Source organism: Oncorhynchus tshawytscha, linkage group LG05 (assembly GCF_018296145.1).
Source record: "Oncorhynchus tshawytscha isolate Ot180627B linkage group LG05, Otsh_v2.0, whole genome shotgun sequence".
NCBI classification, from domain to species: Eukaryota; Metazoa; Chordata; class Actinopteri; order Salmoniformes; family Salmonidae; genus Oncorhynchus; species Oncorhynchus tshawytscha.
Genome location: NC_056433.1, coordinates 3,180,734 through 3,201,676, shown reverse-complemented (window position 1 = coordinate 3,201,676; position 20,943 = coordinate 3,180,734). Strand labels below are relative to the sequence as shown.

Here is a 20,943-nt window from a genome sequence, read left to right as displayed (position 1 = left end):
AAAATCTGTCCACGAAGTGGAATAGTTTGTATGGAGGTCAATGAAAGAATGTTGAATTTGGTCAACAACAACAACAACAACAAAATATATATATATATATAATTACTTATTTGCTACGTGAGATTATTTTTGATCGAATAGAATTATCGTTAATGACTAGATTGTTACGAATGCACAGATATGAGTGGACGAGTTTATTTTAGATTTCCCCTTGTCATAGAGATAGATAGATGACTCCTAATGAATATCCCCGGTTTTAGCATGGGCATTGTCATTGAGGGCTTCGACTATTTTAAAGTATTCAACTGGGTGAGGATTCCTATGAGTTGGGAGCAATCAGCCAGTGAAGAACAATCACATTAACTATTTTAAAATGGAAATTGCGTCAATGACGCTGCCCATGTTGTCATAGACCCTGTGATGATACAGAGACAAAGATGAGTCAACTATCTATCTCTATGGCCTGTTGTTCACACGCTTATCTTCCCTCTCATTGGCTAGAATGGTCCCACCTGATCTCGCCTGCCTTCCATCTTTTCGGACATGTAATTCCACTGTTAGAGCGGTGACTCGAATATCTTTAATGTAATATACCATCTTTGATGCGTCTCTCTTTCCGAGAGTCATTATTAACCCCTTTTTATATATATATATATGTAACCCTACCCGAGTTCAAATAAAACCGAACAATGTTTTCCCTTATCTCTAAGGTCCCCCATATGTGAAATTGACGGTTGTGTAAACATATGTTGCTGCAAAAGTGTTTACATTTATAGATATATTACCACTTTAACTAAAACGGTGCAGAATAAAGCCTGGTTTGAGGTGGGTGGAATTCCACCAATCCAAAGAGAGGAAAAGCCTTTGCGCATTGTGGACAACGAATCACATCATTAGGACAGAGAACTAGGCGTCTCGTCATTGGCGGTGTTAGAGAGCATACAATCCATGAAGCATTGTGGGTAAATGGTGACTGATTGACTGATGATACAAATAATAATGAGTAGTTATTTATGATGCAAGTTGATTTGTAGATCAGCCAGTCGGCAATCTGCGGCACTGTCGAACAAGCCCGTTATAAGCAGTATTTCTGGCTAAATACACACCTCTGCACAGACGGTAGAGTAGAGCGCTCTCCTGTTGAGCGGTTCAAAACAACAGAGAGGTTAGAGTGAGACGTTGACGTTACCATTTGTGATTTAACTTTTTGCACATCGTTACAACACAGTATATAGACCTAATATGACATTTTAAATGTCTTTATTCTTTTAGAACTTTTGTCAGTGTACTGTTTACTGTTAACTCATTTATTGTTTATTTCACTTTTGTATATTATCTATTTTATTTTATTTTATTTGGCAATGTTAACATATTTATCCCATGCCAATAAAGTATCTTTAAATTAAAATGATAATTTAAGTTACTTCTAAACGCAGAGCTTGGGTCTGTCACACTGCTCCAATCCTAACTGAAATGCTGGCAAAGAGAAAGATAAAAACCGATCTGATGTCAGAGCAACGTTAAAATACGGTAGGGCGGAACCTCTTCAGTAGCATTACGGCGACGCTATAATGCATCTAGTCCACCAACCAACAATACGAACATTTACTTTAACATTGATCATAAAAAAATGGAAAAAAATATTCTAGCATCAAAGCTGTTCCAAAGACAATTATATTCCCTCATCAATCACTTTGAAAAAACAGCTCCATTTTATTTTTATTTTTTCCATTTCTGAAAAACAAGAAAACCCCACATTACTGGGCAGGTTGTTTTCTGTCGGCTTTTCCAAGGAAACGTCACCTTCTGAGCTGAAGCAGCTTCAGCCTGTGTTTCTGGAAACCACCCGTTTGACGGTTGTGACTAGAACAAGTTCAGCTATGGACCAAAAGTTGCCTGTTTGAGTCATGGCAGGGACACATGTAGAACTTTAGCTAAAGCTAACCATTTTTTTCCTAACCTTAACCTAATTCTCCTAACCAGCTCCTTTAGTTATCCTAACCTTAACCTAATTCTCCTAACCTGCTCCTTTAGTTATCCTACCTTAACCTAATTCTCCTAACCTGCTCCTTTAGTTATCCCAACCTTAACCTAATTCTCCTAACCAGCTCCTTTAGTTATCCTAACCAGCCAAAACCTCTTTAGAAACTGAGTGTGTCTGCCAATCTGGTGCTAACACCCACCCACTGCCCTGGCTGAATGGTATGTAAGGTGGTGATGATGATGATGGTGGTGATGATGATGGTGATGATGGTGATGGTGATGATGATGGTGGTGATGGCCTACATAGGCATACAGAGGCCCATTATCAGCAACCATCACTCCTGTGTTCCAATGGCACGTTGTGTTAGCTAATCCAAGTTTATCATTTTAAAAGGCTAATTGATCATTAGAAAAGCCTTTTGCTATTATGTTAGTGCAGCTGGAAACATTTGTACTGATTAAAGAAGCAATAAAACTGGCCTTCTTTAGACTAGTTGAGTAGAAGGCCAGCATCCCGGAGTCACCTCTTCACTGTTGCTAGTATTGTCAGAGGTCACCTTGTAGTTCACAACAACAACAAAAAACAGATTATTCTGGCTGGAATTGTTACTCCCCTGCTATGTAAAAATGATTGACATGGCAGATTCGGACGGGACTAAAAATGACCTGACCTCCCCCAGTACAACTAATCCTGTCCGAATGGCGTTTATGAGGTTGGAATAATGCTGTGAAAATGACGATAATGTACTTTTAGTGTTAGAGCTGTTTGAAAAGGCCGCGTGAAATTTCAGCTTGACATCACCAGGTAGTATTAGTTGTTAGACCAATAAGAAAGAGAGTTTTGCCCTCCTCTCTGCCAATCACAGATAGTTTTCAGGTTACCCATCTCTCCCATTAGGCCGACAGTTTCTTGCAAAATTTCTTGCTTGAGAAATTTAATTTAGCTAAGAAGCTATTTTTTTTGTTTATTTTTGACATTTAAAAAAAAAAAAAAAAGTATCACACTAAGATACTTCTTTCTTTTTTTTTTTTTTACCCAGAAATGATTTGATATCGAGATAAAGAATGACTGCATTGGATCTTTAATCCCTTCTATTTAATAAAAATATATATATATCTGCCAAAACCAGCTACATGTAATGGATAAGAATGAAGAGTCTAGTTGTTGCTTTTTTTGTTGCCTTCAATATAGAGACAGGTTTTAAAAGTCAGGCTTAGGAACAATGACTCAAGAAATGAGATTTGGTGTAACGGGGTCGCAAGCTGTGCATGGAAACACACACACACGCATGCACAAACAAAGCCTCCAACCCAGACGCACCTGTGTTCTAGAAGTGTGTGTGCAGCCACACACACACACACACACACTCACACACACACACACACACCCTTCAAAGGTCAACCCAGTCGTGTGAGCCCACCCTGACCACAACACACACATACACAACACTCAGACAGAGACAGCGTTTCAGACGGACCCAGTGACATAACTTTTTTTCCATCACCACTGGCTGAACAAGTTGGGGGGTTGAGTTGAGGGAGTGAACACGTCTGATTTCAGAATGGCACCCTATAGCCTACACAAGGGCACCATCCGAGGCTCTGGTCTATAGTAGTGCACTATGTAGGGAATAGGGCCCTGGTCTATGGTAGTGCACTATGTAGGGAATAGGGCTCTGGTCTAAAGTAGTGCACTATTTAGGGAGTAGGGCTCTGGTCTAAAGTAGTGCACTATTTAGGGAGTAGGGCCCTGGTCTATAGTAGTGCACTATGTAGGGAATAGGGCTCTGGTCTAAAGTAGTGTACTATATAGGGAATAGGGCTCTGGTCTAAAGTAGTGTACTACATAGGGAATAGGCTGTCATTTGGGATACACTCTTCTCTATCTAGGCCACTTTCTGACAAACTGTCACCTGGAACAGAGGCTTGTTCATTGTAAAGGTCTCCAGCGTTTACCAGGTGTCTTCTCTTTATTGAGCAGGGTGGATTATCAGACTGTCAGTGTATCTGATAGGACCATACAGGGTAGATTCTGACTGTCAGTGTATCTGATAGGACCATACAGGGTGGATTATCAGACTGTCAGTGTATCTGATAGGACCATACAGGGTAGATTCTGACTGTCAGTGTATCTGATAGGACCATACAGGGTAGATTCTGACTGTCAGTGTATCTGATAGGACCATACAGGGTAGATTCTGACTGTCAGTGTATCTGATAGGACCATACAGGGTAGATTCTGACTGTCAGTGTATCTGATAGGACCATACAGGGTAGATTATCAGACTGTCAGTGTATCTGATAGGACCATACAGGGTAGATTCTGACTGTCAGTGTACCTGATAGGACCATACAGGGTAGATTATCAGACTCAGGTTTTATATACACTACAGATGTGCTGCTCACCGTATCTGGCAGGACTGCACCAGATTAATCTATGATTTACTCTCAAATGGCACCCTATTCCCTAAATAGTGCACAACTTTCTTTAAGCTAGTGCAATCAATAGGGAATATGGTGGCATTTGGGACAGCAGAGAGATGGTGTGGGAGAGGAGTAGGGGGGCATTTGGGACAGCATAGAGATGGTGTAGGAGAGGAGTAGGGGGGCATTTGGGACAACAGAGAGATGATGTGGGAGAGGAGTAGGCGGGCGTTTGGGACAGCAGAGAGATGGTGTGGGAGAGGAGTAGAATGACAGAGTCAACAGAGAAAGGAGAGATCTGATCTGAACAGGTAAACAGAGATAAACAGTCGGGTGCTCCCGGCTCACCTCGGGTGGGGGGGGTTTAGTTAAACTGTTTTACCTCATCAGAAAACAGAATTATAAGCTGAATTACAGACTGAATTATAAACTGAATTATAGACTGAATTATAAACTGAATTACAGACTGAATTATAGACCGAATTTGAAACTGAATTATAGACTGAATTATTAACTAAATTAGAGACTGAATTAAAGACTCCTCTCCTCACCTCACCTCACCTCTCCTCTCCTCTCCTCCCCTCCTCTCCACCTCCTCTCCTCTCACCTCCTCTTCTCTCCTCTCCCCTCCTCCCCATCTCCTCTCCCTGCCTCTCCTCCTACCTCCTCTCCTCTCCCATCTCATCTACTCCACTCTCCTCCCCCTCTCCTATTCCCCCTCTCCCCTCCTCTCCTCTCTTCTCCTCTCCTCTCCACCTCTCCTCACCTCTCTCCCCCACTTCTCTTCCCCCATCTCTCCTCCCTACCTCCTCCCCTCCCCTCCCCTCCTCCCCTCCTCTCTTCACCTCTCTCCCCCTCCTCTCCCCTCTTCGCCTCCCCATCTTCTCTCCCCTCCACTTCTCCTCTACCCTCTCCTCCCCCTTCTTTCCTCCCCACCTCCTCTCATCTCCTCACCCCTCTCCTCCACTCTCCTCTCTCCTCTCCCCTCCCTTTTTCCTTCCTTCCCCTCCCATCCCCTCCTCACCCCAACCTATGACAAGTCTCACAGTAGCTTTGAAAGCCAGACTATAGTTAAAAATCTCAGGGCTAAGAAGTATTCAAATGACCCTACCTGAACACACAATGCTTTGCAAAGAGGGCTGCCTTGACAATGGCAGCACTAACCTTTCCAATCTCGCTCATGCAAATGACCTCATCCTACTGGCCAGGAGACAGACAGGCTCTGAGCATGCCAAGGCGAACGTTGTGGAACGTTCCCATAGAATGCCTCCCCAATGGCATCCTATTCTCCATAGTGCACTACTTTAGACCAGAGCCCTATGACACCCTATTCCCTATATAGCGCACTACTTTTGTCCAGGGCCCATGGGGTGCGATTTGGGACACAGTCATAGAACTATACCACATAGAATAAACATGCCAACCTAACATGTAAAATAAGGAATTTGGTCAGTTCTAGTCATGACATTTCTATCTGCAGAGGTCCTAATGTGGTAGATTTAACACCAGGTCTGTGACCCGCTGGAGCTGAGGGAGTTACCTCGGAAGTGTCTGTCTGTCTGTCTGTCTGTCTGTCTGTCTGTCTGTCTGTCTGTCTGTCTGTCTGTCTGTCTGTCTGTCTGTCTGTCTGTCTGTGTTTCTGTGTGTCTGTCTGTCTGTGTTTCTGTGTGTCTGTCTGTCTGTGTCTGTCTGTGTTTCTGTGTGTGTGTGTGTGTGTGTGTGTGTGTGTGTGTGTGTGTGTGTGTGTGTGTGTGTGTGTGTTAGTCAGGACTTTATCAAGATGTAGTTTTTAATACTGCCCTCTAGGGAGAAGAAAAACACCAGACTTGAACTGTGGCCAATAGAAAGCCTGAGTGTCTCACAGCAGGTGGCACTCAGGTGTGTGTGCTGCAGGGAAATGCATCCAGGTAACAAGTACCTTAAGATGAACTAACTAGCGAACTGTTAGTCTGGATCAGCATCTGCTTGATGACTCAAATGTTAATGTATTGTAGGCACAGTATGAGTCATACACTATGAAACATTTAAAAAAATGTTTTATTCATTTACATAATTCGGATGAGTTTTGTTTAATTATTAACATGATCAGAACAACACTTTTTATGCTGGAATCTAAGCAAAATAAAAGGTAATCGTGTTTAATTAGATTTGTTTAAAAAAAAAGTTTGCTTGTGTCAAACAATCTAACCCTAACCATAATAATGTTTTAAAGATGTTAGCTGCCTGAGTAATTACAGGACTAATGAGTACCTGCCTATAACCTCTACTATAAAACGATTTAACGTTTCACTACGTGCGCGGTCTCCACGCCGCGTGCAAAGTTCTGTTCAGTGTGTTGACCCCATCACGCGAGGATGAGTGACCGGGGACAATAGTGTGTTTTTAGGGGGGACGGTAATTGTAAGTGACCGAGACAATACGATAGCGTATCGGGAAGAACAATAAACTATGAGAACACACATTCATACAAGTAAGTGTGACCATCGGACTCCTCTCCTCTAGGCCATACTGAAGAGACGGGCCTGAGATTAGATCATGGTTATGTGGGTTTACAAACAAAAAAAACTTGAGTTCTAGTTTTGTGTTTATGAGGAAAAACCGGTTGTCCCAGACTGGCTTGTTTTTAATGGACCTGTAAAAACACATTTAGATAAAAGTAATATCCACAATGTGACATGAACTTAACCCAAACACGTTGCCCGAGTGATAATGAGAATATGGTGTTATCTGAAGGTAGTGAACAGAGTCATTTCACCTCAAAGTGAAAGTGAACGATTCACGGTGACTAATATCTCATCATTAGGCTACAACAGCGCTCTCCCTACTGACATAAAGTCACATAATTTACCACTACTTTTCAAAAACTCCCTCATTTTGATCAATATGAACTGGCTACAATAGCCTAGTTATAAATAGGTAACTACGATCTAATTATACATAATTATAAACTTGAATGAATCACATTTCATTAATAGAGCATTTTCCTTATTGACATTAGACACAAAGAATCGACTACTGCTGTTGACAAACTCACTCATTTATGTCAGGCCTTAGCCTATCAATACGCGATATGAAATAGGTTACAGTAGCCTAGGAATAGACTACGACCATAAAGTGACATGAATGACTCATATCACGATACAAGAGCTACTTGACCCTTCATTTAGGACACCCAATGTTTTGTACCACTGCCGTTCAAACAACGCACCAGGCTTAATCATCTGAGGCGTTATCAACACGACGCAAGATCGATATGAATAGAGGTGGTAGCCTACTTCGGTAACACGATAAACAATCAAATAACTGCAGCAGCCCAGCAAACAGGCAGAGAGAGGAGAAAAATAAACCATCATGCCACCTTGCTTCACCTCGCGGTCCACTCAACTCCATGCCAAAACATTAAGTCCACAATTGTTTACATTGTCGTCAGATACCCCGTTCCCTGTCCACAATTTACTATTTTTTTCTCCAAGAAAAACTAGAATGAACCTCTTGAAAAGTAGCGACAGAGTTTAAGCGCGGAAAGGGTAAGGAATACGCGCCTATGTCAGGGCGCCAAACGGAGCGAGTTGCAGGAGGAGGAGGAAGGTGAGGAGGTAGGGAGGAGGAGGGGCTATAGCGGGACTCGTGGCTTTCCGCTCTGTTTACAAGCCTGCGTGATCCTTCACTATTTTAATGTCAACCTGCTCCTTCTTCCTCGGCAGACAGGAGAGACAGTCAGAACAGAACGGCACCGCAGCGCTCAGAGAGAACACGGACATCGAGTTGCTCTCTACAGAAACTACCCTTCACATGGCCAGGCGGCCAAGACACAGGTAGAATAACTACAAATACTACACTACAGAAGCTGCTGTCTGGGCTTTTAGATGGACTATCATTTAATTTATATTTGTCTCTCAACAACTGACTTAAAATTATGTTTCTATTTCCTGCATTGTTGCGGTTGGAGTTAGAAGTTGTTTAAACACTTTATTTTGTGCTGCTAACAGAGAGATTTTATTTTTGAGAGGATATGTAGTTTTGTTCTGTCTTGCTCAGATAACAGGTGCTGGTAGTCATCTGGCATGTGTTCGCCTCACGCTCCTTCGCTGCGCTAGTGACACACTCTCTCTCTCTCTCTCTCTCTGCCTCTCTGTCTCTCTCTCTCTCTCTCTGCCCCTCTCTCACTCTCTACCTCTGCCTCTCTCTCTCTCTTTCTGCCTCTCTCTCTATCCCTCTCTCTCTTTCTGCCTCTCTCTATCCCTCTCTCTCTCTCTGCCTCTCTCTCTATGCCTCTCTCTCTGCCTCTCTCTCTCTCCCCCTCTCTCTCTCTGCCTCTCTCTCTCCCCCCCTCTCTCTCTCTCTGCCTCTCTCTCTCTCTCTGAGGTTGCTGTAGCATCCCTGAAAAAAGCAGAATAAAAAAACGAAATAAAAAATACAATATTTTCCATACCACGTCACTATTTTGTACACTGTAGAATATAGTGAAGACATCAAAACAATCAAATATGTAATCATGTAACAAATCAAAATATATTTTATATTTGAGATTCTTCAAAGTAGCCACCCTTTGCCTTGATTACAGTTTTTGCCATTCTCTCAACCAGCTTCATGAGGAATGCTTTCCTAGAGTCTTGAAGGAGTTCCCACATATGCTGAGCACTTGTTGGCTGTTTTTCCTTCAGCAGCAAAGCATTCCTACTCCATCACACCTTCTCCTCCATGCTTCACAGTGCGATCCACACATGCGGAGATCATCCGTTCACCTACTCTGCGTCTCACAAAGACACTGCAGTTGGATTCAAAAATCTCACATTTGGACTCATCAGACCAAAGGACAAATTTCCTCTGGTCTAATGTCCATTGCTCGTGTTTCTTGGCCCAAGCAAGTCTCTTCTTATATTGGTGTCCTTTAGTAGTGGTTTCTTTGCAGCAAATTGACCCTGAAGGTCTGATTCACACAGTCTCCTCTGAACAGTTGATGTTGAGATGTGTTTGTTACTTGAACTCTGTGAAGCATTTATTTGGGCTGCAATTTCTGAGGCTGATAACTCTAATGAACTTATCCTCTGCAGCAGAGGTAACTCTGGGTCTTCCATTCCTGTTGCGGTCCTCATGAGAGCCAGTTTCATCATAGCGCTTGATGGTTTTTTCGACTGCACTTGAAGAAACTTTTAAAGTTCTTGACATTTTCCTTATTGACTGACCTTCATGTCTTAAAGTAATGATGGACTGTCGTTTCTCTTTAATTATTTGATCTGTTCTGGCCATAATATGGACTTGGTCTTTTACCAAATAGGGCAATCTTCTGTAAACCATCCCTACCTTGTCACAACTGATTGGCTCAAACTCATTAAGAAGAAAATAAATTCCACAAATTACTTTTAACAAGGCACACCTGTTAATTAAAATGCATTCCAGGTTACTACCTCATGAAGCTGGTTGAGAGAATTCCAAGAGTGTTGAAAGGTGTCATCAAGGCAAAGGGTGGCTACTTTGAAGAATCTCAATTTTAAAATATATTTGGTTTTGTTTAAAACTTTTTTGGTTACTAAATGACTCCATATATGTTATTACATAGTTATGATGTAATCAACCCAGAGTCGTCTCTTCACTGTTGACGTTGAGGTGTTTTGAGCGTACTATTTAAAGAAGCTGCCAGTTGAGGACTTTCGAAGGCGTCGAGATCTTCAGTTTCTTGGCGATTTCTCACATGGAATAGCCTTCATTTGTCAGAACAAGAATAGACTGATGAGTTTCAGAAGAAAGGTCTTTTTTCTGGCTATTTTGAGCCTGTAATCGAACCCACAAATGCTGATGCTCCAGATACTCAACTAGTCTAAAGAAGGCCAGTTTTATTGCTTCTTTAATCAGGACAACAGTTTTCAGCTGTGATAACATCATTGCAAAAGGGTTTTCTAATGATCAATTTGCCTTTTAAAATGATAAACTTGGATTAGCTATCGCAACGTGCAATTGGCACACAGGAGTGATGGTTGCTGATAATGGGACTCTGTACGCCTATGTAGATATTCCATTAAAAATCAGCCGTTTCCAGCTACAATAGTCATTTACAACACTAACAATGTCTACACTGTATTTCTGATCAATTTGATGTTATTTTAATGGACAAAAAAACACCTTAATGGACAAAAAACACCATGGGTTACTGTTCTCCTTTATACTGTAGTAAACACACACCGTGGGTTACTGTTCTCCTTTATACTGTAGTAAACACACACCGTGGGTTGCTGTTCTCCTTTATACTGTAGTAAACACACACCGTGGGTTACTGTTCTCCTTTATACTGTAGTAAACACACACCGTGGGTTACTGTTCTCCTTTATACTGTAGTAAACACACACCGTGGGTTACTGTTCTCCTTTATACTGTAGTAAACACACACCGTGGGTTACTGTTCTCCTTTATACTGTAGTAAACACACACCGTGGGTTACTGTTCTCCTATATACTGTAGTAAACATGGGTTACTGTTCTCCTTTATACTGTAGTAAACACACACCGTGGGTTGCTGTTCTCCTTTACACTGTAGTAAACACACACCGTGGGTTACTGTTCTCCTTTATACTGTAGTAAACATGCGTTACTGTTCTCCTTTATACTGTAGTAAACACACACCGTGGGTTACTGTTCTCCTTTATACTGTAGTAAACATGGGTTGCTGTTCTCCTTTATACTGTAGTAAACACACAGTGGGTTAATGTTCTCCTTTATACTGTAGTAAACACACACCGTGGGTTGCTGTTCTCCTTTATACTGTAGTAAACACACACCGTGGGTTGCTGTTCTCCTTTATACTGTAGTAAACACACAGTGGGTTACTGTTCTCCTTTATACTGTAGTAAACACAGTGGGTTACTGTTCTCCTTTATACTGTAGTAAACACACACCGTGGGTTAATGTTCTCCTTTATACTGTAGTAAACACACAGTGGGTTACTGTTCTCCTTTATACTGTAGTAAACACAGTGGGTTACTGTTCTCCTTTATACTGTAGTAAACACACACCGTGGGTTACTGTTCTCCTTTATACTGTAGTAAACATGGGTTGCTGTTCTCCTTTATACTGTAGTAAACACACAGTGGGTTACTGTTCTCCTTTATACTGTAGTAAACACAGTGGGTTACTGTTCTCCTTTATACTGTAGTAAACACACACCGTGGGTTAATGTTCTCCTTTATACTGTAGTAAACACACACCGTGGGTTAATGTTCTCCTTTATACTGTAGTAAACACACACTGTGGGTTGCTGTTCTCCTTTACTGTCACACAAAGGAGTCTCTCTGGCTTCCACCTTGTTCTGGCATCTTATTGGCTCTGGGGTGGAGGTGATATTGTTTATCTGTGTGTGTGTGTGTTTTGCTGACTGTGTGTGTGTGTGTGTGTGTGCGTGTGTGTGTGTGTGTGTACCTGGAGCAGGTCTGAACAGGACCACGACAGGGTCATGTTAATATAATCAGGTGTACCTTTACCTGCCATGCCAGATCACCTGGGGTTTCTGTGGAAACCAAAAACACCACAACCAGTTTGTCAGAGTGTATGTGTGTGTTCGCTTGTATAGACTGACTGCACTCTACCCTGCTATAATGTCTGGTTCTGTTACCCTGTTACCACCCTACCCTGCTTAAATGACTGGTTCTGTTACCCTGCTATAACGACTGGTTCTGTTACCCTGGTACCACCCTACCTGCTATAATGACTGGTTCTGTTACCCTGTTACCATCCTACCCTGCTATAATGACTGGTTCTGTTACCCTGGTACCACCCTACCCTGCTATAATGACTGGTTCTGTTACCCTGCTATAATGACTGGTTCTGTTACCCTGTTACCACCCTACCCTGCTATAATGACTGGTTCTGTTATCCTGGTACCACCCTACCCTGCTGTAATGACTGGTTCTGTTACCCTGCTATAATGACTGGTTATGTTACCCTGTTACCACCCTACCCTGCTATATTGACTGACTCTGTTACCCTCTTACCACCCTACCCTGTTATAATGACTGGTTCTGTTACCCTGTTACCACTCTACCCTGCTATATTGACTGGTTCTGTTACCCTGCTATAATGACTGGTTCTGTTAACCTGTTACCACCCTACCCTGCTATAATGACTGGTTCTGTTACCTTGTTACCACCCTACCCTGCTATAATGACTGGTTCTTTTACCCTGCTATAATGACTGGTTCTGTTACCTTGTTACCACCCTACCCTGCTATAATGACTGGTTCTGTTACCCTGCTTTAATGACTGGTTCTGTTACCCTGTTACCACCCTACCCTGCTATAATGACTGGTTCTGTTACCCTGTTACCACCCTACCCTGCTATATTGACTGGTTCTGTTACCCTGTTACCACCCTACCCTGTTATAATGACTGGTTCTGTTACCCTGTTACCACCCTACCCTGCTATATTGACTGGTTCTGTTATGCTGTTACCACCCTACCCTGCTATAATGACTGGTTCTGTTACCCTGTTACTACCCTACCCTGCTATAATGACTGGTTCTGTTACTCTGTTACCACCCTACCCTGCTATAATGACTGGTTCTGTTACCCTGCTATAATGACTGGTTCTGTTACCGTGTTACCACCCTACCCTGCTATAATGACTGGTTCTGTTACCCTGTTACCACTCTACCCTGCTATAATGAGTGGTTCTGTTACCCTGTTACCACCCTACCCTGCTATAATGACTGGTTCTGTTACCCTGTTACCACCCTACCCTGCTATAATGACTGGTTCTGTTACCCTGCTATAATGACTGGTTCTGTTACCCTGTTACACCCTACCCTGCTATAATGACTGGTTCTGTTACCCTGCTATAATGACTGGTTCTGTTACCCTGTTACCACCCTACCCTGCTATAATGACTGGTTCTGTTACCCTGTTACCACCCTACCCTGCTATATTGACTGGTTCTGTTACCCTGTTACCACCCTACCCTGTTATAATGACTGGTTCTGTTACCCTATTACCACCCTACCCTGCTATATTGACTGGTTCTGTTATGCTGTTACCACCCTACCCTGCTATAATGACTGGTTCTGTTACCCTGTTACTACCCTACCCTGCTATAATGACTGGTTCTGTTACTCTGTTACCACCCTACCCTGCTATAATGACTGGTTCTGTTACCCTGCTATAATGACTGGTTCTGTTACCGTGTTACCACCCTACCCTGCTATAATGACTGGTTCTGTTACCCTGTTACCACTCTACCCTGCTATAATGAGTGGTTCTGTTACCCTGTTACCACCCTACCCTGCTATAATGACTGGTTCTGTTACCCTGTTACCACCCTACCCTGCTATAATGACTGGTTCTGTTACCCTGCTATAATGACTGGTTCTGTTACCCTGTTACACCCTACCCTGCTATAATGACTGGTTCTGTTACCCTGCTATAATGACTGGTTCTGTTACCCTGTTACCACCCTACCCTGCTATAATGGCTGGTTCTGTTACCCTGTTACCACCCTACCCTGCTACAATGACTGGTTCGGTTACCCTGTTACCACCCTACCCTGCTATATTGACTGGTTCTGTTACCCTGTTACCACCCTACCCTGCTATAATGACTGGTTCTGTTACCCTGTTACCACCCTACCCTGCTATAATGACTGGTTCTGTTACCCTGTTACCACCCTACCCTGCTATAATGACTGGTTCTGTTACTCTGTTACCACCCTACCCTGCTGTAATGACTGGGTCTGTTACCCTGCTATAATGACTGGTTCTGTTACCCTGTTACCAATCTACCCTGCTATAATGACTGGTTCTGTTACCCTGTTAACACCCTACCCTGCAATAATGACTGGTTCTGTTACCCTGTTACCACCCTACCCTGCTATAATGACTGGTTCTGTTACCCTGGTATAATGACTGGTTCTGTTACCCTGTTACCACCCTACCCTGCTATAATGACTGGTTCTGTTACCCTGTTACCACCCTACCCTGCTATAATGACTGTTTCTGTGACCCTGTTACCACCCTACCCTGCTATAACGACTGGTTCTGTTACCCTGCTATAATGACTGGTTCTGTTACCCTGTTACCACCCTACCCTGCTATAATGACTGGTTCTGTTACCTTGTTACCTCCCTACCCTGCTATAATGACTGGTTCTGTTACCCTGTTACCACCCTACCCTGCTATATTGACTGGTTCTGTTACCCTGTTGCCACCCTACCCTGCTATAATGACTGGTTCTGTTACCCTGCTATAATGACTGGTTATGTTACCCTGTTACCACCCTACCCTGCTATAATGACTGGTTCTGTTACCCTGTTACCACCCTACCCTGCTATAATGACTGGTTCTGTTACCCTGTTACCACCCTACCTGCTATAATGACTGGTTCTGTTACCCTTTTACCACCCTACACTGCTATAATGACTGGTTCTGTTACCCTGTTACCACCCTACCCTGCTATAATGACTGGTTCTGTTACCCTGGTATAATGACTGGTTCTGTTACCCTGTTACCACCCTACCCTGCTATAATGACTGGTTCTGTTACCCTGTTACCACCCTACCCTGCTATAATGACTGGTTCTGTGACCTGTTACCACCCTACCCTGCTATAACGACTGGTTCTGTTACCCTGCTATAATGACTGGTTCTGTTACCCTGTTACCACCCTACCCTGCTATAATGACTGGTTCTGTTACCTTGTTACCCCCTACCCTGCTATAATGACTGGTTATGTTACCCTGTTACCACCCTACCCTGCTATAATGACTGGTTCTGTTACCCTGTTACCACCCTACCCTGCTATAATGACTGGTTCTGTTACCTTGTTACCTCCCTACCCTGCTATAATGACTGGTTCTGTTACCCTGTTACCACCCTACCCTGCTATAATGACTGGTTCTGTTACCCTGTTACCACCCTACCCTGCTATAATGACTGGTTCTGTTACCCTGTTACCACCCTACCCTGCTATAATGACTGGTTCTGTTACTCTGTTACCACCCTACCCTGCTGTAATGACTGGGTCTGTTACCCTGCTATAATGACTGGTTCTGTTACCTTGTTACCTCCCTACCCTGCTATAATGACTGGTTCTGTTACCCTGTTACCACCCTACCCTGCTATAATGACTGGTTCTGTTACCCTGTTACACCCTACCCTGCTATAATGACTGGTTCTGTTACCCTGCTATAATGACTGGTTCTGTTACCCTGTTACCACCCTACCCTGCTATAATGACTGGTTCTGTTACCTTGTTACCAACCTACCCTGCTACAATGACTGGTTCGGTTACCCTGTTACCACCCTACCCTGCTATATTGACTGGTTCTGTTACCCTGTTTCCACCCTACCCTGCTATAATGACTGGTTCTGTTACCCTGTTACCACCCTACCCTGCTATAATGACTGGTTCTGTTACCCTGTTACCACCCTACCCTGCTATAATGACTGGTTCTGTTACTCTGTTACCACCCTACCCTGCTGTAATGACTGGGTCTGTTACCCTGCTATAATGACTGGTTCTGTTACCCTGTTACCAATCTACCCTGCTATAATGACTGGTTCTGTTACCCTGTTGCCACCCTACCCTGCTATAATGACTGGTTCTGTTACCCTGCTATAATGACTGGTTCTGTTACCCTGTTACCACCCTACCCTGCTATAATGACTGGTTCTGTTACCTTGTTACCAACCTACCCTGCTACAATGACTGGTTCGGTTACCCTGTTACCACCCTACCCTGCTATATTGACTGGTTCTGTTACCCTGTTACCACCCTACCCTGCTATAATGACTGGTTCTGTTACCCTGTTACCACCCTACCCTGCTATAATGACTGGTTCTGTTACCCTGTTACCACCCTACCCTGCTATAATGACTGGTTCTGTTACCCTGTTACCACCCTACCTGCTATAATGACTGGTTCTGTTACCCTGTTACCACCCTACACTGCTATAATGACTGGTTCTGTTACCCTGTTACCACCCTACCCTGCTATAATGACTGGTTCTGTTACCCTGCTATAATGACTGGTTCTGTTACCCTGTTACCACCCTACCCTGCTATAATGACTGGTTCTGTTACCCTGTTACCACCCTACCCTGCTATAATGACTGGTTCTGTGACCCTGTTACCACCCTACCCTGCTATAACGACTGGTTCTGTTACCCTGCTATAATGACTGGTTCTGTTACCCTGTTACCACCCTACCCTGCTATAATGACTGGTTCTGTTACCTTGTTACCCCCTACCCTGCTATAATGACTGGTTATGTTACCCTGTTACCACCCTACCCTGCTATAATGACTGGTTCTGTTACCCTGTTACCACCCTACCCTGCTATAATGACTGGTTCTGTTACCTTGTTACCTCCCTACCCTGCTATAATGACTGGTTCTGTTACCCTGTTACCACCCTACCCTGCTATAATGACTGGTTCTGTTACCCTGTTACCACCCTACCCTGCTATAATGACTGGTTCTGTTACCCTGTTACCACCCTACCCTGCTATAATGACTGGTTCTGTTACTCTGTTACCACCCTACCCTGCTGTAATGACTGGGTCTGTTACCCTGCTATAATGACTGGTTCTGTTACCCTGTTACCACTCTACCCTGCTATAATGACTGGTTCTGTTACCCTGTTAATACCCTACCCTGCTATAATGACTGGTTCTGTTACCTTGTTACCACCCTACCCTGCTATAATGACTGGTTCTGTTACCCTGCTATAATGACTTGTTCTGTTACCCTGTTACCACCCTACTCTGCTATAATGACTGGTTCTGTTACCCTGTTACCACCCTACCCTGCTATAATGACTGGTTCTGTGACCCTGTTACCACCCTATGCTGCTATAACGACTGGTTCTGTTACCCTGCTATAATGACTGGTTCTGTTACCCTGTTACCACCCTACCCTGCTATAATGACTGGTTCTGTTACCTTGTTACCCCCTACCCTGCTATAATGACTGGTTCTGTTACCCTGTTACCACCCTACCCTGCTATATTGACTGGTTCTGTTACCCTGTTACCACCCTACCCTGTTATAATGACTGGTTCTGTTACCCTGTTACCACCCTACCCTGCTATATTGACTGGTTCTGTTATGCTGTTACCACCCTACCCTGCTATAATGACTGGTTCTGTTACCCTGTTACCACCCTACCCTGCTATAATGACTGGTTCTGTTACTCTGTTAACACCCTACCCTGCTATAATGACTGGTTCTGTTACCCTGCTATAATGACTGGTTATGTTACCGTGTTACCACCCTACCCTGCTATAATGACTGGTTCTGTTACCCTGTTACCACTCTACCCTGCTATAATGAGTGGTTCTGTTACCCTGTTACCACCCTACCCTGCTATAATGACTGGTTCTGTTACCCTGCTATAATGACTGGTTCTGTTACCCTGTTACACCCTACCCTGCTATAATGACTGGTTCTGTTACCCTGCTATAATGACTGGTTCTGTTACCCTGTTACCACCCTACCCTGCTATAATGACTGGTTCTGTTACCTTGTTACCAACCTACCCTGCTACAATGACTGGTTTGGTTACCCTGTTACCACCCTACCCTGCTATATTGACTGGTTCTGTTACCCTGTTACCACCCTACCCTGCTATAATGACTGGTTCTGTTACCCTGTTACCACCCTACCCTGCTATAATGACTGGTTCTGTTACCCTGTTACCACCCTACCCTGCTATAATGACTGGTTCTGTTACTCTGTTACCACCCTACCCTGCTGTAATGACTGGGTCTGTTACCCTGCTATAATGACTGGTTCTGTTACCCTGTTACCAATCTACCCTGCTATAATGACTGGTTCTGTTACCCTGTTACCACTCTACCCTGCTATAATGACTGGTTCTGTTACCCTGTTAACACCCTACCCTGCTATAATGACTGGTTCTGTTACCCTGTTACCACTCTACCCTGCTATAATGACTGGTTCTGTTACCCTGCTATAATGACTGGTTCTGTTACCCTGTTACCACCCTACCTACTATAATGACTGGTTCTGTTACCCTGTTACCACCCTACACTGCTATAATGACTGGTTCTGTTACCCTGTTACCACCCTACCTGCTATAATGACTGGTTCTGTTACCCTGTTACCACCCTACACTGCTATAATGACTGGTTCTGTTACCCTGTTACCACCCTACCCTGCTATAATGACTGGTTCTGTTACCCTGTTACCACCCTACCCTGCTATAATGACTGGTTCTGTGACCCTGTTACCACCCTACCCTGCTATAATGACTGGTTCTGTTACCTTGTTACCCCCCTACCCTGCTATAATGACTGGTTCTGTTACCCTGTTACCACCCTACCCTGCTATATTGACTGGTTCGGTTACCCTGTTACCACCCTACCCTGCTATAATGACTGGTTCTGTTACCCTGCTATAATGACTGGTTATGTTACCCTGTTACCACCCTACCCTGCTATAATGACTGGTTCTGTTACCCTGTTACCACCCTACCCTGCTATAATGACTGGTTCTGTTACTGTTACCCTGGTTACCACCCTACCTGCTATAATGACTGGTTCTGTTACCCTGTTACCACCCTACACTGCTATAATGACTGGTTCTGTTACCCTGTTACCACCCTACCCTGCTATATTGACTGGTTCTGTTACCCTGTTACCACCCTACCCTGCTATAATGACTGGTTCTGTTACCCTGCTATAATGACTGGTTATGTTACCCTGTTACCACCCTACCCTGCTATAATGACTGGTTCTGTTACCCTGTTACCACTCTACCCTGCTATAATGACTGGTTCTGTTACCCTGTTAACACCCTACCCTGCTATAATGACTGGTTCTGTTACCTTGTTACCACCCTACCCTGCTATAATGACTGGTCCTGTTACCCTGCTATAATGACTGGTTCTGTTACCCTGTTACCACACTACCCTGCTATAATGACTGGTTCTGCTACCCTGTTACCACCCTACCCTGCTATAATGACTGGTTCTGTTACCCTGTTACCACCCTACCCTGCTATAATGACTGGTTCTGTTACCTTGTTACCCCCTACCCTGCTATAATGACTGGTTCTGTTACCCTGTTACCACCCTACCCTGCTATATTGACTGGTTCTGTTACCCTGTTACCACCCTACCCTGTTATAATGACTGGTTCTGTTACCCTGTTACCACCCTACCCTGCTATATTGACTGGTTCTGTTATGCTGTTACCACCCTACCCTGCTATAATGACTGGTTCTGTTACCCTGTTACCACCCTACCCTGCTATAATGACTGGTTCTGTTACTCTGTTACCACCCTACCCTGCTATAATGACTGGTTCTGTTACCCTGCTATAATGACTGGTTATGTTACCGTGTTACCACCCTACCCTGCTATAATGACTGGTTCTGTTACCCTGTTACCACTCTACCCTGCTATAATGAGTGGTTCTGTTACCCTGTTACCACCCTACCCTGCTATAATGACTGGTTCTGTTACCCTGTTACCACCCTACCCTGCTATAATGACTGGTTCTGTTACCCTGCTATAATGACTGGTTCTGTTACCCTGTTACACCCTACCCTGCTATAATGACTGGTTCTGTTACCCTGCTATAATGACTGGTTCTGTTACCCTGTTACCACCCTACCCTGCTATAATGACTGGTTCTGTTACCTTGTTACCAACCTACCCTGCTACAATGACTGGTTTGGTTACCCTGTTACCACCCTACCCTGCTATATTGACTGGTTCTGTTACCCTGTTACCACCCTACCCTGCTATAATGACTGGTTCTGTTACCCTGTTACCACCCTACCCTGCTATAATGACTGGTTCTGTTACCCTGTTACCACCCTACCCTGCTATAATGACTGGTTCTGTTACTCTGTTACCACCCTACCCTGCTGTAATGACTGGGTCTGTTACCCTGCTATAATGACTGGTTCTGTTACCCTGTTACCAATCTACCCTGCTATAATGACTGGTTCTGTTACCCTGTTACCACTCTACCCTGCTATAATGACTGGTTCTGTTACCCTGTTAACACCCTACCCTGCTATAATGACTGGTTCTGTTACCCTGTTACCACTCTACCCTGCTATAATGACTGGTTCTGTTACCCTGCTATAATGACTGGTTCTGTTACCCTGTTACCACCCTACCTGCTATAATGACTGGTTCTGTTACCCTGCTATAATGACTGGTTATGTTACCCTGTTACCACCCTACCCTGCTATAATGACTGGTTCTGTTACCCTGTTACCACTCTACCCTGCTATAATGACTGGTTCTGTTACCCTGTTAATACCCTACCCTGCTATAATGACTGGTTCTGTTACCTTGTTACCACCCTACCCTGCTATAATGACTGGTCCTGTTACCCTGCTATAATGACTGGTTCTGTTACCCTGTTACCACCCTACCCTGCTATAATGACTGGTTCTGCTACCCTGTTACCACCCTACCCTGCTATAATGACTGGTTCTGTTACCCTGTTACCACCCTACCCTGCTATAATGACTGGTTCTGTTACCTTGTTACCCCCTACCCTGCTATAATGACTGGTTCTGTTA

General features: G+C 43.8%; 1 protein-coding gene across 4 annotated transcripts in view; it reads left to right on the top strand.

Annotated features, from left to right (window-relative positions):
• Positions 1–8,067: 8,067 nt before the first annotated feature.
• myb (v-myb avian myeloblastosis viral oncogene homolog) overlaps positions 8,068–20,943 on the top strand; it is a 75,428-nt gene continuing 62,552 nt past the window's right edge. For all 4 annotated transcript variants that reach the window (XM_042321332.1, XM_042321331.1, XM_042321330.1 and 1 more), the window contains exon 1: positions 8,068–8,222. In XM_042321332.1, the coding sequence (XP_042177266.1) occupies positions 8,083–8,222 (140 nt within the window). In that variant the 5' untranslated portion in view covers positions 8,068–8,082. The remainder of the gene's footprint in view (positions 8,223–20,943) is intronic.